Source organism: Equus quagga, chromosome 10, assembly GCF_021613505.1.
Source record: "Equus quagga isolate Etosha38 chromosome 10, UCLA_HA_Equagga_1.0, whole genome shotgun sequence".
NCBI classification, from domain to species: Eukaryota; Metazoa; Chordata; class Mammalia; order Perissodactyla; family Equidae; genus Equus; species Equus quagga.
The window spans coordinates 92,346,347-92,371,928 of record NC_060276.1 but is presented as its reverse complement, the minus strand read 5'-3'; the positions used below and the strand labels follow the sequence as shown (position 1 = coordinate 92,371,928).

General features: G+C 42.2%; 1 protein-coding gene across 1 annotated transcript in view; it reads left to right on the top strand.

Annotated features, from left to right (window-relative positions):
• The window catches only part of XK (X-linked Kx blood group antigen, Kell and VPS13A binding protein), a 46,367-nt gene extending 31,623 nt beyond the window's left edge, over window positions 1-14,744 (top strand). Inside the window, exon 3 of the mRNA XM_046673984.1 lies at window positions 10,912-14,744. Within this exon, the coding sequence (XP_046529940.1) occupies window positions 10,912-11,738 (827 nt within the window). The 3' untranslated portion in view covers window positions 11,739-14,744. The remainder of the gene's footprint in view (window positions 1-10,911) is intronic.
• The last annotated feature ends 10,838 nt before the right edge of the window (window positions 14,745-25,582 follow it).

The following is a 25,582-nucleotide window of genomic DNA, read 5'->3' as shown; positions in this document are numbered from 1 at the left end:
TGTTTTCTGCTTGGCATTTTGCCAGAGTGGGGAAGGAAATTATTTCTTAAACAATTTCATTACAATAATGAAAGAGCAGTCTTTTGCCTTTAAAAAAAATTCAATCTAATAAACATTTATTGAGTATGTAATAAGTATAGTAGTAGTACACCTAGATGTTTTTAAATAAACATTTTTATTGAAGTATAAAATGTATACAGAAAACTATACTCATCACATGGGTGAAACTTGATGAATTATCACAAATTAAACACACCCATGTAGCCCCTTATCCAGGTCAAGAAACAGAAGAGTACCTGCACTTCCAGAAACCTCCCTGGTACCTTTTCTCAATCCCTTTCACAACCTTCCTTCCCAAAGAGTAACCGCTAAGCAGAAAGCAGACTTCTAACGTCACAGATTAGATTTTCCTGTTTTTTAAAAATTTTAATATAAATGGACTCAGAGGTCTAGCTTCTTTCATTCAACACTGTATTTGTGAGAGTTATCCATGTGTGGCTTAGAGCAGAAGTTTGTTCTTTAGCATTGCTGTGTAGTATTCCATTGTATAAATACACCACAATGAATTGATATCTTCTTCTCTTGATTAATATTGAAGTTATTTTCAGATTGGAATTATTAAAAATAATGCTGTAGAAAAACCTGAAACTAGCTACATAGATAAACATTTCCTGTTCAGCTAAAAATAAAATAATGGTGTCGAAAATACCCTTGTACGTGCCTTTTAGTATACATATATATGCAGTTCTGTTACATCTATACTCAGGAGTAGAATTGCTGGGCCATAGGGAAAGCCTATGTTTAGCTTTCGTGGAAACTGCAAAAGTGGTTGTACCATTTTACATTCCCACAAGCAGTGTATAAGAGTTCCAGTTGCTCCACATCCTTGCCAACACTTGGTTTTACTTTTAGTAATACAGTGGATGTGTAATAGTGTCTCATTTCAGTTTTAATTTGCATTTCCTGATGACTAATGAGCTTGAGTTTCTTTTCACATCTTCAGTGACCATCCTTTATTGTCTCTGTGTGTATGTGTGAAGTGACTGTTCAAGTCTTTTTGCCTGTTAGAAAAACTGAGTTGTATTTATCCTTTTGGTCCTTGTGCAGACATTCCTGTATCTTCATGTTTCCATGTGGGATCATTTTGTTTGGCTTTAAAATACTACCTTTAGTATTTCCTTTAGAGCAGGTCTGCTGGTGACAAAGTCCCTCATTTCTGTTTTGTCTTAAAATGGCTTTCTTTTACCTTCATCTTTGGGTATGGAAGTCTATGTTAGAGGTCATTTTCTTTCCACTTTCAGATTTTCATTCCTTTGTCCTCTGGCTTCCATTATTTCTGTTGAGATGCCAGCTGTCCTTGTTACTGTTCCTCCTTTGAAGTTATTCTGTTTTTTTGTTTGTTTTTTTCTAATTGCTTTTAAGATAGTCACTTTGACTTTGGTGTTCAGCAATTTTAACATGGCGTGTTTAGTTGTACTTTTCTTTTTATTTATCCTGCTTGGGGTTTAGTTTGACATTTTAGCAGTTTGGGAAAATTCTTAGCCTTTATAACTTTAAATATTGCTTCTGACCCACTCTTTTTCTTTTCTCTCTCTCTCTCTCCATTTTCCCTTTCCCATAAGTCTTTCATGCTTTTTGTTTCTCTATTTTCTTCTAACTTGCCTTTTACTCAGTACTAATTATCTTTATAGCTATTTCTAATCTGTTAAACCCATCTGTTGATTTCTTAGTTTTATCTGTTTTATTTTTCAGTTCTAGAATTTTCGTTTGAGTTTTTAAAGTAGTTTCCAGTCTCTGATAAATTCTCTATCTTGTCATATAATTTCATGAACATACTATTTACAGATATTTTTAAGTCCATGTCAGATAATTCCAGTATCTGTATTTCCTAGGAGTCTGTTTTTATTATCGCTTTTTATTCTTGGATTTTGATCTCTTTTTATTTTTGTTGTTGGCATGCCATGTTATTTTTAATTAAATGCCAAATGTTTGTGTAAGAAATAGAGATGCTTTGAGGTTCTGGACGAGTTATCTTTCTCCAGGGGGACTTTACTTTTGTTTATGGCGGGCAATTGGACTAGATACAGATCACCCTGATTCGATCACAACTTGAGTTGGTTGAAATATATACCTTCTTTGTGAGGGCTTACCTATTTCTAGTCACGCTTACTGCTAGTGTGTAGTCCTTTGGATTCCTACCAGAAAGCTTTGGACACATACCAGGACCATTACAGGACCAGAATGTCAATATTTGCTCCCACACCCATCAGCTTTGAGAGACTGCTGAAAGCTGTGTTCAGATTCTTAGCTTGTTAGTACCCGCTATCATATGGGCAAATGTCTTGAGGGAAAAATCAGCTTCAGAATTTTCTTTTGGGACTTTTCTTCTCTTTGAGATCTTGGCCCCAGAAGTACTCATTGCTTTGGTAGATCTCTGATTCCTTCGAGCAGATGTTTGTCCACTTGTTCTTGGCAGAAATAGTGGCCCAAAACAAACTAATCTGCCATTGCCAGCATGGAAATCCTCTTTTTGCTTTCTGATGCCTTTTTTTTTGGGAAAGTAAAAACGCATGAGAAGATAGAATTGTACTATTTTGTTTTCATTTTAAATGCTCATTGATGGCTATGGGTAGGGTTACTATATTGTTCTTAAATTAGTCTATGCTGTTCTGGCCTTTGAATTGTGGCAAACTTTTTGAGATACATATGGGACATTGTGAAATATATTATGAATTTGTTCCATAGTTAAGAACCAAAAGCAACTAAGGAGGATATACAGATGGCCAATAAGCACATGAAAAGATGCTCGACATCATTAGTCATAAGGCAAGTGCATATCAAAATCACAAGATACCACTTCACACCCACTAGGATGGCTAGAATCAAAAAGTTAATGATAATAAAAATACAAGTTAATAATAATAACAAACATTGGTGAAGATATGGAGAAATTGGAACCCTTAGACACTGCTGGTGGGAATGTGAAACGGTACAGTCGCTTTGGAAAATAGCCTGGCAGTTCCTCAAACAATTAAACATTAAGTTACCATACGACCCAGCAATTCTACTTCTCTAGACCCAAGAGAAATTAAAACATGTTTGTACACAAATGTTCATAGCAGCACTATTCACAATAGCCAGAAGGTGGAAATAACCCAGATTTCTATCAACTGATGATTGGATACACAAAATGTAGTATAGCCATACAATGGAATATTATTTGACCATAAAAAGGAAGGAAGAACTGATAACATACTACAGTATAGATGAACTTTGAAAACATTATGCTAAGTGTAAGAAACTAGTCACAAAAGACCACATAGTATATGATTTCATTCATATGAAAGTACAGAATAGGGAAATCTATAGAGACGGCAAGTAGATTAGTGGTTGCTTAGCACTGGGGGTTGGGGGAGGAGGATGGAGGAATGATAGCTAAGGATACAGGGTTTCTTTTGAAGTGATGAAAATGTACTAAAATTGACTCTGGTGGTGGTTGTACATATCTCTGAATCTACTTAAAACAAAAACCATTGAGGAGCCGGCTCAGTGGTGTAGTGGTTGAGTTTGCATGCTCCACTTCAGCAGCCCTGGGTTCACTGGTTCGGATCCTGAGCATGGACCTATGCACCGCTTATCAAGCCATGCTGTGGCAGGCGTCCCACATATAAAATAGAGGAAGATGGGCACGGATGTTAGGTCAGGGCCAATCTGCCTCAGCAAAAAGAGGAGAATTGGTGGCAGATGTTAGCCCAGGGCTAATCTTCCTCAGAAAAAACCACACAAAAAAAAAACAAAAAAACATTGAATTGTACACTTTAAATTGTGAATTATAGGGTATGTGAATTGTATCTCACTAAAGCTGTTAAAGAACCAAAGCAATATTTGTGGTAACAACTGGGGAGGGAGGGTGGCAGATGTGGGTAAAAGCTCATGGTGATAATGACCTCTCTCATTGTCAACCTCGTCATTAACAATTTGCTGACCAGTTGTCAGGGCCTAGGATGGAATAAAAGCAGAAGAACACTGGGTCCTATAATAAGTGGTCAAGGATAACTCCAGGGAGTAAGCTGTGGAATCCAGCAGGAACAGTTATCTGGATAACTGGCCAGGAAGACACGACACTGCCAAGATAATCCAGACCTGTCTTAATTCTGGTTGGGCCCCACATCCAGAAGCAGTACTTATCTCCCTTAGTTACTCCTGTGGTCAGAGAATATTGCATAGTTTCTACATCTACCTGTTTTCCAGGCCTCTCAGGTACCTCAAAGAGAATTTTTAGAGTGTAGACTTAAATCTCAAAGACCCTTTCTAATTTGGATCCTACGTGTCAGGAAATGTTGGAAACAGGTATAACTTCTTGATTGAGAAAGGCACGTGGAAGCAGATGTATTTGCATAGGAAGCCCATAACCCCAGAAGTCACCCTCTGGTAAGGGGCTTTGAGAGTTCTCATTGCTTACTTCCCTTGTGCCTGTGAGAGATACGGAGCTTAAATTCCTCATTCAGTAGTGAAAAAAGGCAATTCACAGATTGTGCAATTTTTCATTCATTTATTTAACATAAGTATATTGATTACCTACTTTGTGCCAGTCACTGTGCTAGGTGTCAGTGATAAAAAAGGTGCTTCTAGTTATAAGATAAATAAGTACTAGGGATGTAATGTAAAACGTGATAACTCTAGTTAACACCGCTTTATGATATAGAGGAAAATTGTTGAGAGTAGATCCTTAGAATTCTCATTACAAGAGGAATTTTTTTCTTTTCTTTTTATTTTTTTATATGAGATGATGGGTGTTAACTAAACCTATTGTGGTAGTCATTTCATAATATATGTAAATCAAGCCATCATGCTGTACATCTTAAACTTATACAGATGTATGTCAATTATATCTCTATTAACTGGAAAAATATTTTAAAAATTTGTATAAAACAGTAGCTACCTCTAGGAGATGGCTCTCTAATAGGTAATAGACAAGTAAACCAAAGGTACTAAGTGATGAGATAAGGATATGCATAGGTGGCTGTAAGATCTCAATAGAGCGGCAGTTAACTGAGCTTGGAAGAGTCTTGGAAGCATTTAGCACGACTGAATGAATGCATGAAGGCTGAGGAAAGGCACCATTAATGAGGTGACAATTTAACTGAACCTTGAAGAACAAGTAGAGTTTATCCAGGCAGACAGAGAAGAGGAAGGCTGGTGGCAGAGAAACAGATCAGTTAGGAGCTTGTGGCAAGAGCCATAGGAGAGCTAACAAGTGACAGAACTGGAAAGGCAAGAGTACTGACACTTTAGTATGCAAAACCTTATTAAAATCTTATTAACATGCAGATTCTGACTCAGTGGGTTTGAGGTGGAGCACTTCTAACCATCTCCCAGTCAATATCAATGCTGCTGGTCCATGCAACTACTCATGCTACACTGAGTAGCGAAAGCTTAGAGGTCTATTTGGGTGTGATGGGAGAGGCAGGTGAAGAGTGCTAGTTAACACGTAGGATGATCTGAGGTGATGATGTTATGGGCTGCTAGAGGAAATGTTAGAGGAGATTTTCAGGGATGTGTAAGTTTTGTTCTGTCCGTGTCCTTTTGTTTTGTTTTTGAGGCACCTATAAGATATCTAGGAAGAGAAATCTGGCAGGCCCTTGGATAGAAGGAGGAAATAAAACCATAGTTCCTGAGTGGAGGAGAAAGATGTACCTATGGATGAAATTGAGAAGGGGCTGCAAGGAAAGTGAAAAGATGATTAGGAGAAAATCAAGTGTCAGTCCTACAGGAAAAGTTTCAAGAAGGTGGGAATGAACGACATCAGATGTTGCAGAGAGATTAGGAAGGAGCAAGGGCAGAATTCAGGTTGCAAGGGGTTGAGGATTAAAAAGTTAGTGTTTTGATTAGAGATAACTCAAGAGGGTTGATGGGAAAGAGTCAAAGAGAGTGTAGTAGTAGACAGAAAGAAGTGTAGGGTGAAGGGAGGGCTCCTTCGTCTCTCCCTCCCTTACCCTTTTCTTTTTCCTTCCTTCCTTCCTTTCTTCCTTCCCTCCCTCCCTCCCTCCCTCCTTCCCTCCCTCCCTCCTTCCTTCCTTCCTCCCTTCCCTCCTTTCCTCCCTCTCTCTCTTCCCTCCCTCTCTCCCCTCCCTCTCTTCCTCTCTCCCCACCCCCTCCCTCCCTCCTTCCTTTCCCTTCCCCTTCCTTCCTTCCTTCCTTCCTCCCTGCCTCCCAGCATTATTATTTTATAAATTATCCAACATACAAAAATATTGAGAGGCTTCCCTCCTCAGAGTTTCAGACCTGGGAAAGGCCACACAATTCCAACTTGTTTTTATCAGTTCCTTTTGCTAAAAGGCAAAAATATGTCCCTTGCCATATTGTCCAATATCCCCCCTTCCAAATTGAGAGAAGATGGATAGCTGGGAATTAATAAATATCTATTGAATCAAACAAAAATATTGAGAGGCTATTATAATGAATCTTCATGTAGCCATCACACAGCTTCAACAATTATGCACGTTTTTGCCAATGAAGAATGATCTTTTAGATGCAGCTGACCTAGGCATATTCATACACTCAGGAGAAAGAGCCAAGATAGACGGAGCAGTTGAAAATTTAGAAGAGAAAGATGATAATTGATGGAGCCAGATTTTTGAGAAGGAGGCAGGTGATAGAGTATAGCACAGGTGGAGATTCTGGCTCCAGTAAAAAAGACACTTGTCTACCGATTTGAGAAATAAAAACATAAAAATACTGTCCCTCAGAAATTGGGTTAAAATTCCAATTTCCAGAAGCTTACAGTGCTAACTCCTCCAGTTTACTTCTGCCACTGTACTCCGTCAGGTTGCCTCAGTTCCTCCCTTGATGTCATTCACTAATTTCTTTGAAAAATCTCTTCCACCTAAGCATTTCATGAGTTCAGTCATTTTATTGAAGATCCAGGGTCTACAGAGAGTTGTCACATTACAGAGAACAACCATTTACCATGCTCCCCCTTGAGAGCAGCCTCTGTTATCTCTCCAAAGCAACAGAGAAATTGTTCCTCCTTGTCCTACAAATGGAATTCTCTTCCTAAGTGGAATCCTGTGGAATAGAATGTTCTCCATTACTTAACATACAGATTAAGTTTTTGGTGTCAAGTCAGGAAATGAGCAAATTCATGCCTAGTAACAATTAATTTCTCTGTGAAGTAGGAAGTGAGTTCATTTGGAAGGAGTTCATTTGGCTGGAATTGAGTGGGAAAAAGCTTTGTAAGTGTGGCAGGCATTTGGAATATTGCCAAAGCCTTCTTGTTAGCTTTGCCTAAAGTAATGTCTTGCCTTCTAATAAAAGATGAAAACAGCAAAATTCCGCCCCCCCCCCCCCCACACACACACTCATAGGAAATGAGGATTATTAGGGGATGTTAGACTTCTATGAAGTACCACTTAAATGGGCAGGACTGCCAACTGATCCCCTTTTGTGTTGACTGTGGGAAGATAAGGTTGGGAAATGGTGTCAGGGAACTTTTCTCCATTTAATTCTGAATAAGGAGGTATTTGCATGAGCATCATCCTAGCCATTCATTAGATAACAGCTTAATTCTAGAGGTAGAAATGCACATTCCAAGCATTTTGTACAAGTTTCTTGTCTCCCAAGTGTATCTCTCTCTTCCTGGTCCCCTTTCTATCTGTCACATTATACACTGAGCACCCAACAGTGGGAGTGATGATTGAAGTCAGTGATTTCAAGATAATTTCTTTGTAGTCTCAGAAGGCTTCAGTGGTTGATTGCTCTAAGCACCAATTGGGTAATAATTGGATAATTCTCTTGATAAAGAAAAAGATGTAATTTGGAAATAATTGATCTAACAAGAAAATGAATATATGCTTAAAAATTATTTGGGTCATTGCATTGCTAAAGGTAATAAATAGAGTTAAAATACCATTAGTATAACACTATAAATACTGTAGTATGAATACATAATTTACACTTTATTTATTTATGCTTAGCTCATCTTCTGCATTTGGAGCATTTTTTCTTATAGTAGAGAAAACATTAGAACTGAAAGAAAAGGATTCAATACTGAATCCTTAAAGTATAGAAACTTTTACCACACATATAAAAATATATCACAAGTGTCAGTATGCACTGCTTCCCAATGCTCCCCTGAATTTGCTTCTTAGGAAAGATAACTCAGTCCAATTACTTCCCAGTCGACTCCTGTGATAATATTTCTGTCTTTTAAATTCGATTAGTAGATGGCAGTCTTTCCAGTGAATGATATCCATGATTTAAGTCAGGGCCAAAAGACTGTGGGAAAAGTTGATGCTTTGAGTAAAACTGAGCTTCTCCCGGGCAAATAAGTGCCAAGGCTTCAGAGTTTTTATGCCCACCAAATATAGATGTTTTTCCATTGATTCAGAACTTAAATAAGAAAAAATCCCTTTATCCCCATGCATTTTATTTTATTTATTTTTATTGAAGTAGAATTGGCATACATTATATTAGTTTTAGGTATACAACATAATGATTTTGTATTTGTATATATTACAAAATGATCACCACAATAAATCTAGTTAACATCAGTCACCACTCATAGTTAGAGAATTTTTTCTTATGGTGAGAGCTTTTAACTTCTACTCTCTTAACAACTTTTAGATATGCAACACAGTATTATTAACTATAGTCACCATGCTGTACCATCAACCGTCAACAAAATGAAAAAGTAGGTTTCTCCCAACCTACCAAATGGGAGAAAATATTTGCAAATTGTATATTTCATAAGGGGTTAATATCAAAATATATAAAGAAGTCATACAACTCAGTACAAAAAAAACAAATAATCTTATTAAAAAGTGGGCAGAGGATCTAAATAGATATTTTTCAAGAAAAGGCATACAAATGGCCAACAGGTACATGAAAAGATGCTCAACATCACTAATCATCAAGGAAATGCAAATCAAAACCACAATGAGATATCACCTCACACCTGTTAGAATGACTATTATCAAAAAGACAAGAAATAACACGTGTTGGAGATGATGTGGAGAAAAGGGGACACTTGTGGACTGTTGATAGGAATATAAATTGGTGCAGCCACTATGGAATAGAATTTCCTTAAAAAATTAAAAATAAAACTACAGTGTGATCCAGCAATTTCACTTCTGGGTATTTATCTGAAGAAAATGAAACAACTCAAAAAGATATATACACCCCTGTGTTTGTTGCAGCAGTATTTACAATAGTCAAGATATGGAAACTATCTAAGTGTCCATCAACGGATGAATGTATAAAGAAAATGTAGTGTATATATACACAATAGAATATTATTCAGGCATAAAAAAAACGAATGGAATCTTGCCATTTGCAACAACATGGATGGACCTTGAGGGCATTATGCTAAGTGAAATAAGTCAGACAGAGAAAGACAAATACTGTATGATCTCACTTACATGTGGAATCTAAAAAACAAAACAAATTAAGTTCATAGATACAGAGAACAGATTGATGGTTGCCAGAGGTGGAGGTTGGGGGGGTGGGTGAAATGGGTGAAGGGAGTCAAAAGGTACAAACTTCCAGTTATAAAATAATAAGAAAAAGCCTTTATTTTCATGCATTTAAAATTATAGATTTAGGTAGAGACAATTATGTTACATGGACATTGCGCTTTAAGAGGCAGGCATGGAAGGTATGATCATCTCAATTTTATGGGTGAAAAAACAGAACCCAGAGAGATTGCCATTTCCCCACCGTAGCCTGGTGAGACAAGAGCAAAACTAGAGCCAGACTCTCAGTTCCTGTCTCCAAGCCCTGCTCCTGTCCCTTCGTGCTCCAATATCTGGAGGTGGTGGCAGCCTGTAGTAAGTGGTTGTATTTCAGTTTTGACCACACAGTCTGTGCTCATGGTTAGCAGCACGTTGCTTAGATAATAGAACTCACAGCTAACAGTGTCATGCTCTTGGACATGGTACCATGCTCCCCTTAAGTGAGTCACCTCTTGTCCCCCCAAACTTCTCCTGCTTATAAACTGGATAAACCCATTAGCCATAAGTCATTTTAAGAAATAAACAGCTAGAGTTGAGACTTCTTGAAACACTAAGGCCTTTCAGTCCAAGACAGATTGCCTCTCACTCACAGTGAGATTCTCATTTCTTCAGCTCTCTGTGGAATTTAAGAATATAACTGAAGAGTAAAGAAAAGTGAGCATTCCGTAGTCAGCATATCGATTTAAAAGGTCCTGTAGATAGAGAGGAACTCACTGAGCAATTTATTATTGAGTGCCTTCTGTCGGTGTACCTACTACTGGCGTATGTTGAGGGGCGTCGAGAAGAATTATCAAACATGGCTGCTCTTGACTCCTCAGGAGCTTATAAGCTAGAAAAACATACCACGTAAAGGACTAGACATATTCAGACAGACCATGATGGGGTCAGGAAGGTGTTTTAGTTTGAGTTGACCCTGAAACAGATCCTGAGACGGGGATTTGAGTGCATGTATGTTTGGAGGAAGGTGTAAGGAAGACGGGAGAAGGGAAATGAGACAGGGAAGGGGAGGCAGCCAATAATGGGAGCTTTATTAGACCGTGGGTGAGTAGAAAGTAATCGTATGAGGAAATACTGGTAAATATTATAGAACACATGCCTCAGAGTTATTCTACCCAAGGGGTGGGGGAGCTAGGGTAGTTATATTCCAGCTCTTATCAGGGCTAGAATTGGGGTATTGACGGCTCTCCCGGGCCTGCCAGGTACCTGGGCAGAGCAGCCTTCTGCAACCCTGGAAAAAGCCCTCAGGCACAGTGAGCAGATACTGGGAGCTGGAAGTCAGCCTGTGTACATAAAACAGAAGGATCGAAGGAATATGGGCAGTGGATTGACAGAGTGTCTGCCACAGTAGGATTCTTGGTGGAGGTGAGACTTGACAGTGCTCATTCTCTTCTCTCCCCAGGTTTCTTTATGGTCCTATCTCTGTTATCCATTGTGTATGGAGCCTTGCGCTGCAACATCCTAGCCATCAAGATCAAGTACGATGAATACCTTGTAAAAGTCAAGCCTCTGGCCTATGTTTGTATCTTCCTCTGGAGGAGCTTTGAGATTGCCACTCGAGTTGTGGTCCTGGTCCTCTTTACTTCCGTCCTGAAGGCCTGGGTGGTGATGATCATACTCATCAACTTCCTCAGCTTCTTCTTCTACCCCTGGATCCTCTTCTGGTGTAGTGGCTCCCCGTTCCCTGAGAACATCGAGAAGGCCCTCAGTCGCGTGGGCACCACCATCGTGCTGTGCTTCCTCACCTTCCTCTATGCTGGTATCAACATGTTCTGCTGGTCAGCTGTGCAGCTGAAAATCAACAACCCTGACCTCATCAGCAAGTCCCAGAACTGGTACCAGCTACTGGTGTACTACATGCTGAGATTCGTTGAGAACGCCTTCCTCCTCCTCATGTGGTATCTTTACAAGACCGACATCTATATGTATGTGTGTGCACCTCTGTTGATTCTGCAGTTGCTCATTGGGTACTGCACAGCCATTCTGTTCATGCTCGTGTTCTATCAGTTCTTCCATCCTTGCAAAAAGCTCTTTTCCACCAGTGTTTCTGAAGGCCTTCAGGAGTGGCTAAGGTGTGTTTGCTGTGACTGCAGGCGGCAGAAATCCTGTGAGTCTGTAGGAAAGGCAGATCTTAGGTCACCTGCGGACATAGATGAGACACCTTCTAGCAGTAAAATAAGTTCTATGCCCAGCGAGATCTTGAATCCCAATGAGTTCTGCTCTATTTAATAGGACCTGAGTCTCTTGGGGCACAGATATATGTATTCTGGGTTGATCCCTGTTCCTCACACAAGTGATGAGCCCTGCGCAGTTAACAAAGCAGGAAGTTAGCTCTCAACTCTTTGTGAGTTGCTCCCCTTTAGAGAGCTTTTGGGCATATGGGGACTATGGGGAGAAGCCAGGGAAACCCCTGAGTGTTGAAGGGGCAGCCTAAGGCACCACCATGCACAGTTGACCATGTTCTCCCGGGTGTTACTGGCCTTTTCACTGAAAAAGTATCGATGATATCTGAGTTGGGCTGGTTACATCCATCAGGTAAAATGAGGACAGTGGTTTTCTTCTTTTCTAGTTTTCTGGATTGCTGGTCTGGGTAGCCTAATGTTTTATTATCCCTGAGCATAGTTTCACCCAAGAACTGTCCTGATCACCAAAGAAGGTTCCTGGGGTTTCACCATCAGCAACATCATTCCTGTCAGAGTTTTCCGAGAGGGCTGTTCATGTTTGGTTTTTAAATACAGAGATATTCCATTTTCATCTCATTAGGGCTCTTTGTACATAACCAACTGTAGCCACCTTGGCCTGCTATCTCTAATTGGTTCAAAAGTCTAGATTTGGGACTATTCCCCAGGATCCATGGATGTAAAACTGAATTCTAAATTTGGTTGTGGAAGCCCTAGCATTTTAGGAAAGTTGTGTTCCTTCAATATGTTGAAGAAATTCTGGATCAAGAAGGTTGTTAAAACATTAAAATTATATAGACTTTTGTAAGCAGAATTCTTCTCAGGATGGTTGAAGATCTGAATCTGCTAGAAGGTAGGCTTAAACCTCTTCAAGGTTCAGTCCTGTCCTACAATTCTGGGAAATTTCTAGAATTTGCTAGGATTTGCCTTCCTAAGAAAGAGGAAAATAAAACTCATAGTATTCACTCCCCCCCCTCCTTGCCTGTCAAGAAAGTTTTAGACAAGAGTTACCTTGGTTAACTTGTTTTTCTAGAAAACTCCACAGAAATCTATCACTTAGCGCAGGTTTATAGGGCATTTTAATTTTCATCACTTTCATTTAAAGGAAAAGAGTCACCCCCCCCAGCTAGATATTGATTTCAGAAACTTTCAATTATAGAAAAAGGTGAAATGACCAGATTTTTGTCTTTAACTTGAGTGCATTTTGATTTGAACAAGATCCCCAATTTTATCCTCCTACACTCTCTGTCTTCAATATAATTTCTCCTTTAACCCAGAACCCTATTTGTTTCATAAAAGGGTTTTGTAGCATATCCTCAGTTGTCTTGGGAAAGTGCCTGATCTATTGCCATTATTTCTGCCATAAAAACCCTGTTAATGAACTACCTGGAAACAGGTGAGCTGTCAATGACTAGGCTGGACATTGCAAGTCAATCAGCATTGACAGTCTAAGGACCTATAATGGCTGAATTTTCTGACCCGTCCAGTTTCTAACAGCCAGTCTGTGAGGGGATAGATTAAAAATGGTGAATTTGAGCAGGAGTTGTAGTCAGACAGGGATAGAGAGACCGGTATTTACTTCCCCGCCTTGGTTTGGAAGCCTGTCTCAAGACCCATTACAAAATCTGAGCCTTCAAATACATTTTAAGTAATTTTAATGTAGAAGATAGGTAAGCAGCTTGAGTGACCCAAAACCAAACTAACAGTGATGCTCTGTCAGACTCCCAAAGCCCAATTATAAGCCACATTTATAAGGACAAAGAGGTTTGGTAACTAAATTGGACATTTTGTCATCTTTAACCCTTGATATACAGATGCCCCTGCTTTGGGGCCATGTATGTCCCTTGACTTTGTGGTAGAGAAACCACTGCTTGTTTTTTTCCACATGGTGAACATTGAAGTCACAGTGAACTGAGAGTTTTTGTTTTGAAGTTATTTATATTATACCTCTAAAATGGCAAAATTATCATTCAGACTGCAGACCTAGGTTGCCCTAAAGACAAACAAACCAGCAAATTCCCTCTCGTGTTGAGAGTTAAAATGTTTTTCAGTTATAATTCGAATTTGTAAAACTTTCAGTGCTTTGTCTAATTAATTACATGCCATAACTTGTCATGACAGCTGCTCCAACTGAATTACTATCATTTGGCTGGAAGGAGGTGAAGTATATCCTCAAAATATATTGAAATAAGATCATCAAACATGTTTTTAGACTTTCTCTCTTCATTACTGGAGATGGCACAGTGTAGAGATTGGCATCTCCCTGTCCAGCCCTGCAAGTTGTTTCATTGTTCTATGCCTCAGTTTACTCACCCACCACATTTGGATGATATCCTTGCCCAGCCTACCTCACGAGGTTGTCAGAAAGATCAAATTAAATAATAGATGTGAAAATGCTTTGAAAATATTTTTAAAGTGCCATGCATATTTAAGGAGTTGTTATTCTAGTTATTCAAATCATAAACAGATTATTATTATTTTTTTACTGTTAGAAAAGAAACAAGTAGCATCACCCACATGAGTGTCTTGAGTGAATAACGTTGGCCTTTGGCCTTATGGAAGGGCAAGTGTAAATGGTCTTTGCTCTTGGAGCGAACCCAGCAGTTGCCTTTTCTCTTACCATCAGTTGCTGACAAAAATTAGCACCCAAACACATGGTACTTGGAGGAAAAAGACCCACTGAAATCTGAGAAATTGCTTTTGATGGCAAGTGAGTTTATCATTTTTGTATCTGTCATCTTTCCTAAAGGACATAGCAGCATCTTTTGATAATTGTGCTTTACAACTTGAATGCCTGATCCTGCTAGACTTTAATTGAATGTGGGTTTAATCTTTTCAGCCTTGTAAATGGGAAAATAAACATTAAAACTGATTGTCAAATGCAGCATTTCCTTGGAAACCACCTTAGAACATTAGTGCTGTGGTTATGAGTGTACGTGTCAGTACTCCCTAGCCAATAAATTGTGGATGTGAGCTTTTGCAGGCTGCTTCTCTGCAGCCATTGACTCAAATATTGTTTATGTTTATTCATATAATAAATTAACTTTTCAATTTCTCCTCGTGTTTCATTCCTTATGCAGTCTTTTCATGGCTTTTTGATTTCAGGGACTATTTTAAAAACAGAAATTTGTTGGGGCCGGCCTGGTGGCACAGTGGTTAAGTTCTCACATTCCACTTTGGCGGCCCGGGGTTCACTGGTTCACATCCAAGGTGCAGACCTACGCACTGCTTGTCAAGCCATGCTGTGGCAGGCATCTCACATATAAAGTAGAGGAAGATGGGCACGGATGTTAGCTCAGGGCCAGTCTTCCTCTGCAAAAAAGAGGAGGATTGGTGGCAGATGTTAGCTCAGGGCTAATCTTCCTCAAAAAAAAAATAAACCCAGAAATTTGAATATGATTTTGATGATTAATTATTGTTTTGTAACCTCACCTGGAAATTCCTTCTGTAGGATAAGAAATTTGAGAGTACTAGGATTCTGCTTTGCAAGACACCAACAGTCCATGGAAGCTCCTTTGATTGTCTTGTAAGCATTTACTCCGCTTGTTAAAGCTGCTCTGCTGGATTCTAATATTCTGCTCAGCTGTCTGTTGATGGCTGTGTGCAAATCAAAAAAAGAGAGGCAATATAAATCTAGACAAACATAAATGGTATACTGATTCAGAAATATAAAATACTGAAGGGGTGATTCAATATCAACATAATCTAATAATCAAATGTAAATGACAATCCATGGTTGGAAAAAATATCAGTTATTAAAGGAGTTGTTTCAGAGCATGATATAGACATGGATTGTTTCAATAATTCCTTTTCTTCTGAAGGTGGCCTCGCAATTTGGAAAGACTTAGCTATAAGATAAGTCTTTTGAAAGAGATCTCTTGGTGTTAAATCAACCCCTTGAGAAAACTTAATGTCAACAAGTATAGTGTTTAAGTAGGCCAATCTAAAATTACTTCATTTGATGTTTGTAAATGTATTATTTTGATATAATTTCAAGCTAATAGAAGAGCCTCAAGAATAGGGCAAGGAATTCCTCTCTATCCTTCACCCATGTTCACCCACTAACATTTTGCCATATTTGCTTTCTCATTCTCACTTTCTCGCTTTTGTCCCTTTATTCCTAAATACTTCGGTGTGTATTTCCTAAGAACAAAGGCATCCTCTTACATAGTCACAGTACAATGATCAAAGCCAGGAAATTTAACATGGATCTAGTCGAGAGTCCATATTCCATTTAAAAATTGTGCCAGTCACTTCATTTGTTTTCACAAAGCTTCCTCAACAATGTGATTCTACTCAGCTCTCTTCTATAGGGTTCTCTTTAGTTAAAGTTAAAAGTTTTAACTTCCGCATGAACGCTGGGACAACTACAGCAGACTTTGAAAAGCTATTTGAAGAAAACATATGCATGTTATTCATACTGACTAATAGCTTCAAGCTAAATTTGGAATGTTTACTGGAGAACTGCAGGTAATTCTTTTTTATGGATACCCACTTTAGGCATCAAGTGTCTGCTGCTTAATATGTGAGCCTGTAGTTCACTCCCCTCCCCCGCCCCACTCTGATAGTTCTGTTTTACATTGTTTAGGCCCAAGTCTGTAAAGATTAGGAAGGGAGTGAGGGGAGCATATATTATCCCTCTATGGCCATATTTCTTGGGGTGCCCCCCTTCCAGGAGACTATATTCTCCATGAACATCTTTCCAAATAGGAAACAACTCAGAAATGTCAACTATAGGCTGTAATTAAAAGGGTAATGTTTTGAGCCTTTTCTCTTTTTCGGCAAAAGGCACTTCATAGCAGCAGAGGTTGGTACAGAGCTGGGAATTCAGACACATGCCCAATCCCTTCTTTCCCAGCACACAACAAACCCTATCAGACTGGGCCCCTGACCTGCTAAGAAGGTGTGTCTGTTGCAGGAGCCTGCCCCAAGGAGTGCCTCACTCTTCCTCGTCACCTTCTCTGCATGGTTGTTTCTCTGGAAATTATTAGACCAAGGAAGTCTAAAACAGTGTTGGTTTAAGCAGGCTTTAGAACCCAGAGGGTCGCTGAGGAGTATAGAGCAGTATGCGGAAGCATCTCTTTGCAGCAGGTTATCAGAAAACTTCCCATCCAGACTCTGCTGCAGCATACACCTCCCTGTGAGGGGGTTTCAGGCTTTGCCTCCTCCCAAGGAGAGACTCATCCAGATAGATTTTGAGATTCTGCCTGTGCTTCTGCTCCCTCCCTGCCTCCCATCCTGAATTAATTCTCTCTCTCTGAATGATGAGTTCCTGATTGAAGCCTGATTAGCCTGCTTCCTAGAGCCCTGGGACTCTCAGCCTCCTCAGACATCTGCATTATGCGTACTGGTTTAATTTCTTATCAGTCGGCTTCCTATTTTAATTACCTGAACTCTACAGTTAATGAGTCAGGTTTTCAGGAGCGATAGCACTCAAGAAACAAAACAGGATTTAGAAATTCTATTTTGGAGTGGTGCTGCAAGACCATCCCCATCACCGCCCCGGTGGAGAGGAGACTGGCTCCCTGGTGTCACCTTCTCCTAACATGGTGAGTTTCTTAAGCAGAGTGGCAGGATTTTCTAGAACAGTGGTGCCCAGCTGTAGGGCTGCAGACCTCCACAAAGTAGAGTGGCATTGCACTGCTTTCCACTAACTAGAGATGTTTGTACACTAACTAGAGATGTCTGGCACACACTTAGACAATTATTTTTCAAACCAATGAGGATGCCGTTGTGAGTGATAGAACAGGACTGATTAAAAGTGTTGCTGTATTTAAAGTTGTCATTATGCTCCCAGCCCCTACCATGAACAGGTGTTAAAAATTTAACCACTATCAGGGCTGGCCCTGTGGCCGAGTGGCTAAGTTCGCTCACTCCGCTGCAGGCAGCCCAGTGTTTCGTTGGTTCGAATCCTGGGTGCGGACATGGCACTGCTCATCAAACCACGCTGAGGTGGTGTCCCACATGCCACAACTAGAAGGACCCACAACGAAGAATATACAACTATATACCGGGGGGGCTTTGGGAAGAAAAAGGAAAAGATAAAATCATTAAAAAAAAAATTTAACCACTATCATGTGAGAGGTGACCTTAAAACACCTCCTCCGTAATTGGAAATGTTGGGAACTACTATGTTTGAAGGCTTTTTCTTGGCTGGAATATTTTCTCATGGATACTTAGAGTATACTCTTTTCCTTTTCAAATGAGGGCTGTTCACATGCCAATCCCTTGGCTTTTGTCATTTCCAGCTCAATTCAAGAGATAAGGAAATACTTTTATTTTGAAAATGTAATGTAAATGTTTTACCCTCAAAAAGTAAATTATCTCCCTTCACACGAAGTATGTCACCAAGGTGAAATGCTTTTACAATTTCAAAGGACTAATAAATGTATATTTTTAGCTTAATAACCGTCAAAATAATAAAGTGATTTCTATGCCTTCTTCAATTCACCTTCTAAATCGCCTCCTTGGCCTTATTAGAAATTATATCAAGGGGCTTTCAGCTACAATTTGTAGAACGGCTGATTAAAAATGGCTTAAACGGGGGCCGTCCCATGGCCGAGTGTTTAAGTTCGCATGCTCTGCTTCAGAGGCCCAGGGTTTCACCGGTTGGGATCCTGGGCGCAGACCTAGCACCGCTCATCAGGCCATGCTGAGGTGGCGTCCCACATAGCAGAACCAGAAGGACCTACAACTAGAATATAAACTATGTACTGGGGGGCTTTGGAGAGGAGAAGAAGAAGGAAAAAAAAAAAGAAGTTAGCAACAGATGTTAGCTCAGGTGCCAATCTTTAAAAAATAAAAACGGCTTAAACAACAGGATTTTGTTATCTGATCTAACAAGAAGTTTGGAGAGAGGTGATTCTAGATTCCAGTGGGCCGAACAGCCTGAGGCCCTAGAGGCTTTCCAGCCTGTTGCTTCACCTTCATACTTGTCTCCTTATGACTGCAAGACGGCAACCTGAGCTTCAAGCATCACATTTACACAAGTGAATCCAAAATTAGAAAGAGGATTTTCCTTTGGGTATCTCTCTTATTTCAGGAGGAAACTCTGTCCAAGAAGCCCCCCTCCACCTGCAGCAGAATTTCCCAGACTTCTCATTGGCTGAGGCTCAGTCACATCCGCACCTCTAAAGCTGTTGCTGGCAAGGAGAATGGAATTGCTACAGTTTCCTTTGACTACACAGCATTCACCCCTTGGGGCTAGCAAAGGGGCCACTATCCCTTAGCTTATGAGAGGAAGAATACCCACAAAAATAGGGTTCTGCAGGCAACAATGAGTGGGGGAAATAGCCATTTGCTGAGCAACCTGTGGTATCTTTCATTCACATTTTTGAAAACAAAGTCCCAGCTAAGCTGATGAATTGGGGGCGAATGTGAAAGCTCCCTATCCCCTCTTCTCCCCCCCAGAATTCCGTACTTACCTCATCTCCTCGTGCCTTATACGTCCCTGGTTAAGAAGCTCTCTGAAAGAAGCCATATATTGAACTAAATAGTGTCGATTACACCCAGTTCTCCCATGAGAATGCCTACTAGTGTGGTTGTCTTAATGTCACAAGATTGAAATTGTGGAGCTGTGGACATCCGGAAGGAGCAGGGAGGAGAATTCTTCTCAGCTCTGAAGAATTAAGGATCCCAGAGATTAGAAGGGGAAAACCAGATAGTCATTCATTAGTTCAACAGATGTTTAAAGAGCGCCCCCGTGTGCCAGGTGCTGGACTAGGCACTGAGGGTAGACTGGTGAGCAAGAAACTAGCCCTGGTTTCCAGAACTCATAGGCTATTTGAAGAGACAGTTACCCAACCTGATGATTTCAGTGCACGGAGGCAAGAGCTATGATGGGAGTATACCCAGGAGGCCCTAGCGACAGAGATAAGGAGCCCAGATCTGGTCTTGGAGGTTGAGAGAAGATTCACAGAGAAAGTGGCAATTAATCCGAGGCCTGTGGTGCATTTACCCTGAAGTTTATAAAGCTTAAGCTTCAAGCCCCACAGTGAACGCTGAAGTTGTAGCATGTTCTTGATGGGAAGGAGAAGTCAGGATGCAATTGGGAAGCATATCTACTAAGCACTTCTGCCACACTGTCTGAAGAGATCACAGAAGGAAGGGGCCTGAATCTCTAAGGCATCAGTAATTCGTTGTGATTTCCTTTTCATTCTGAATACACTTTCACTTTGTATCTAATTTTGAATTCATATTTTTTAATGCCTTTTTTTAAAGCCTCTTCCCAGACCAAATTGTCTACGTTTCAGGCCCCATAAAACTTGGACCTGCCCCTGCTTGAGATCTGAAGCATGAGTATGCATTCGCCTGGTAAAGGCACTGGAAAGAATGTCCCTGGTAAAGGGAACAGCATGTGCAAAGGCCTGGAATTAGTAAAAAGGACATTTCTAATCAGGGAACAGTCCGTAGGTCAGTGTTGCTGGAACATGGAAAGAGATGAGACTGGAGGGGTGATCAGGGGCCACATTGTGAGAGGGACAAGAAAATGATAGTGTTGACATGAGCCAGGCACTACACTAAGCGTCTTCCACACCTGATTACTTTTACTCCTCACAACAATCCTATGCAGCAGTTATTTCCATTTTATGATAAGAAAGCTGAGACTAGTGAGATAAAGAAACCTTCCTGTGGCAGCACAGTAAGTAGCAAGGTTGGGATTCAAGCCCAGTGTTGTCTGATGCCAAAGCCCAAGCATTTGGCATCATTAGGTTCTCCTGACTCCTAAACTTTGCCCAATTTGCAGATGTGTTTAAGTCTGGCAGATGTCAGAGACTGAGGGAAGAAGCAAGCCTGGTGGCGTTTCCCAGGGCACCCTGGTATGAAAGGGCAGAAGAGTGTATAGGGCAGCCCTGACTCAGTGTGGAAGGCTTGTTTCTGCTGGGGCGTCAGGCTGTGGGCTGAGGCAGGTGCCCTCCACAGCTCCGAGCACTGTAGCCATGCTCTGAAGAGCCATAAGGGGGCCACTGGGCCGAAACTGTGAGGGTCCCAGAGAAAAGAAGTCGGGTTAAAATCCTATTCCTCTACAATCATATTAGTGCTTAGGGCCACTCTTTTTTCCTGTAAAAACTGATAGGACTTACCCAAGGGCAACTAATGAGTTAGAGCACATCTGAGCCCAGAACCTGGCTTATCAAGTCTGATTTTTTTTTTTTTTTTTGAGGAGGAGGATCAGCCCTGAGCTTGGGAACAAGAATCCCAGAATCTCAGACTATCCACCTCTGTCTTCCACATCCCCAAGGACAGTATTTCCTGAGAGAAAGAGGCAAGACATTTTATTATCTCCCCAAACCCCGATAGGCAGAACTCTAGTTAGCTGGTTTGATACTTCTGGAAAGATCCTCTTCCCCACATTAGAAAGGTTTAAGTAACTGAAATGTTTAACTGCAGGCTATAAGACCTACCCTATGCATTTCATCTCACTGCCGACACTCAACTCTTGCAATGACAAGACCAATGGGAGGAAAAGTTCAACCCTCTGTTCCAGAGGGCACACCTTTCACCTGTAAAGGGCTTAATGTGGACTCATCTTGGCCATGAAATCTGACCAATTGCTTCTGGACATCTGGAAGTGTGGAGAGGGTCCCAGGAGTTGCGAAAGGAGACAGAGTGGTCTGCTTCAGCTGCCAGCGTCACGCATCTCTCCTAGTACCGTGGGTTACAGGGCAAAAGAAAAGGTCCTAGTTCCTCTGCCTGAATGTTGACCTTTCTAAGTCTTAGAATTCCTTGGGATTGCTTTACATTCACCTCCCAGAATGAACGCATTCTCTCCTTTCTCTGGAGAACAGATTCTGAAGGAAAGAGATAAGCACGGTTTCTATTAGGTCCCAAAGCACTACTCAAGTAAGGCAAGACTGTGTGACCTGACAGGGCTACCTGGGGTTATATAGGAAACAAACATTACATTTTTCAGGGCCCTGAGATCATTGACATGTTCCCAAAGGGAAATGAATTTTATGCTAAGATGTCATCTCCTTAGATAGCCCTCCGATTGGGCATCTAACTAGTGAATGCTGTGGTGTCTACACCAACACTCCAGTATGGCAGCCACTAGCCACATGTGGCTACGGAGCACTTGAAATGTTCCTAGACTGAATTGAGATGTGCCGTAAGTATAAACCACACGATTTTGAGAACTTGGTACAAAAAATATAAATTTTTTTTTATATTATGACATGTCAAAAGAATAATATTTTGGATATATTGAGCTAAATAAAATTTATTATTAAACTTCACTTCACCTCTTTCTAGTCCCGTTTTAAATGTGGCAGTTAGAAATTGTAAGTGTCATGTGTGGCCAGCTTTGGTGGTTGTGTTCTCTTGGACAGTGCTGCTCCAGACACTTGGACAGACGGACACCTAGAAGACCTGCCTTTCTATGGAGACTGCTAAGTGTGCCAGAAAAATGTCAAGTCAGCCAGGTCTGCTCCTTGGATGGCATTTTCCTACCCTCGGGTCAGGAAAGTTGTACTTACAGTAAGAACGGGTGCTTCTCTCTCTTTTATTTCTGTGTCGAAAGAGGCCCAGCAACGTGGAAAATGGTTTCTTACACAATGGCTCTCAAACTTGGCTGCCCACTGGAGTCACCTGGGGGCTTTAGAAAAATTCCAGAGTCAGGCTACACCCGAGACTAATTACACGGTAATGTCTGCGAGGGGCCCCGCCATCAGGGCTTTTTCAAGTTCCCCTGGGGATTGCGATGCAACTGGGCTCTCTGCCTTCCAGAAATCTTGCTTTATACGCAGAGGCAGGTGTCTGGGGCTTGACAACAAGTGACTCTCTCCTCAGATAGTGTGTCTAAAGGTAGCAGAAGCACGGGCTTCCTCACACTGGGCTGCGGTCTCCAAAGAACATGTAGCTTCTTTAGAGTCTAGAACGACCTGAACTTCCTCAGGACTCCCCATCCCCGTTTGGCACCAAAAACAAACACCTTTTTTTTTTTTGTATACATTTTTTTTAAGATTTTATTTTTCATTTTTCTCCCCAAAGCCCCCCAGTACATAGTTGTGCATTTTTAGTTGTGGGTCCTTCTAGTTTTGGCATGTGGGATGCCACCTCAGCGTGGCTTGATGAGGCGTGCCATGTCTGTGCCCAGGATTCGAACCAGCGAAACCCTGGGCCACCTGAAGCAGAGCACACAAACTTAACTACTCGGCCACAGGGCAAACACCTTTTGAAGCTTGGTGTCCCCATCTCTGCTAAACCGATTGGTCTCCCTGGAATAAGTGGGCATCTTAGACTTAAAATGCCCTGTCTTTTAGAACGCCTCCCCGCCCGCCTCCTTGACTCAGGCAGCAGCCAGCTGTGTGGCAGAGACTGCGGGCCACCTCATGGCACAGGGGCAGCCGGACCTCCTGGCCCGAGGCTGGTCCTGGGGCCGGGTGAGGCCCCGGCGGCTCACACCTGGGCCCTCCACCATCTGCTGGAGCCTGCTGCCGGGTCCGCAGCTAGTGGGCCTGTCCTCGGATGCTTCCTCGGCTCCCTGGGAGCTGCGGGGCCCGCAGGGCGCACCATTCCCGCCTAGGGCCGGGGGCTGGGCTGTTCCCCACATGGAAGGGGCACATGGGAGGCTCTCGGCCTCAGCCGTACCTCCCCCCCCTCCCCTGGGCAAGGCTGGGCTTCTGGAGCCCTGTGGCCACACCAGAGGGCTAGTCCCTGCCCTCTCTTTGTCGGCACCTCTCCTCCTCGGTAATGCGTGAATCGGTGGGGCCCTGGACAAGTGTCCCTCAGAGTCATCAATGGGAGGAGGAGCAAAAGCCCCGAAACCTGATGTCTTCTCTCAACCGATTCAACATGCCCCTTCCCAGGCTTAGGTCTCAGGGGGGCCGTCAGGACCCAGGGTCCTCACCACCAGCCTCCCTACTCCGAGGTCTAAGAGGAAACACTCTGCCTTCCTCTCTCCAACTCTAGCTCAAATTACACCCCTAATTCCCCCATCCCGGGCAGGTGCTACTTCAGGGTGACTAGGGACAGAATCAGCCACATGGAAATGCCTAGAGAAAAGTTCATTAATCTGCATTTTAAGGTACAATTATTATTCTTATATGGGAACAGTTTATTGAGTGCCAGGCCTTGTTCTGTGTGCTTTATATGAATTTAATCATCTTAATCCTGATCACAACCTAATGAGGAAGCAGGCACAGAGAGGTTAAGTAACTTGCCCAAAGTCACACAGCTGTCAAGGTTAACCAGGGATTCGAATCTAGACTGGCTCCAGAGTCCAGGCTCTTAACCACGGAGCTCTTCTCCCCCTCCATGTGGCCTTCTCCTCTGCACGCTCCCCGCTTCTCCTCTGGGGAGACACAAAGATGAAGAGCTGCAAGGAAGCATTCTTTTGACACGGGAGGCCCAGGAGATCTCACTACTGAAATGCTTTTGGAAGGAGCTGGAGTACAGTATTTAAGAAGTAAATGTGCAGAAAGAGGCCTTCAGTTGGGTTTATTATCAATCATCAAAGTTCCCCCTCCCAACAGTATTTAGTCCGTCTCTGTGGAGTCCTCTGCCTGCTTCAGGCTCGTTGGAATTCGGGACACTTCCGTGACCTAGTGTGGCTTGTTGTAAAGTACTCCCACCTCCACTCAGGGGCCTCACTCGTGACCCCTCCTGATTTCTTGTCTTCATCACCTAGACTCGGCCCTACACACCTTACAAAGTGTTTGGATGCAATGGGATGTCGCCTTCTGATCGTGTCCTACATGTGTGTTTTATGTCCTCAACTCGACTGTGAGCTCCTGATCCCAGCTCAGACTCGCGGATCCCACAGGGCCCAGCCCGGTGTGGGGCCCAGAGTAGCGGCTCAGTAAACATTTGTGGAGCGTTTCACTGGGGAAAAGATAGCTTCTCTCTGTCTTCATTATTCCTTCAGCCCCTTTCCCTGCTTCTTACTCTTCAAATCTCTGAAGCTTACATTCACTCTCGGGCTTCCTTCTATTTCAAAGCCATGCCCTGCGCTCTCTGCTAAACTGCCTGGGGTGAAATTTTAGCACCGCCCGTTCCTTGCTGAGTGACTTTAGGCTGGGCGCAATCACGCCTCTGTGCCTCAGTTTCCACAAGTGGAAAATGCAGATCTAATTGTGCTATCTGGTAAGGTTGATGTGAGGAGTAAATGAGCTAAGACACATTCAACAGTGAGACTAGCGCCTGGCACGTCGTAAACATTCAATAAATGTCAGCTGTAAGCACTGGGTGTCTGCCCCTCATTTACCTTTCCCACTCACTTCTGCGACCCTCTGGTTTCTATACCCCAAGCACACATTTACACGCAGGTGGCAAAACGCATTTCAAACATTTTAAATTTTCTACCCATTCACCTGTTTCCTCGTTTTTCAAATACGTGATTTCCAAACGGACCCCTCGACAGCCACACTCTCCTTGGCCACCAGGTGGCGGTGTTTGCTCAGCCGGGTCCAGCGTCTGGGCAGTTCCCTGCGCGGGGCCCAGCAGGAGCTCCGGCAGCTGAGAAGCTGCGCACATTCTCATTTTCTCCCTCCGGCTCACCTTCCTTAGCCTGTGACTGTCTGTTTCTTTCCTGCTGCTGCTTTGCCCCTCGCCTGCTTGCCCCACCGCCGTTATACATCTAACCCCCTCCTCAAATGGGCGCCTGTGGGCCGTGGCCTTGTAGATGTCACCGTGGTTGAGGCTAACAGACCACCGGCAAGGTGCCGACTAGAAACCATGCTTTATAAAAGAGCCACCTTGAAAATCCTGGAAAAGTCAGGATTAAATCGCGAAGTATTAAATCACTAAAGAGGCAGGAAAGGCAAATGCTCGACTGGTCTAACTCCGAGCCCACGGCTCCCAAGATGACCAAGCAGGACGTTCGGTTGCCACCCAGACGCTTGCCGTGGCTTCACAGTCCTTCTCAGCACAGCTCTCCAGGAAGTTTCTAGTGCC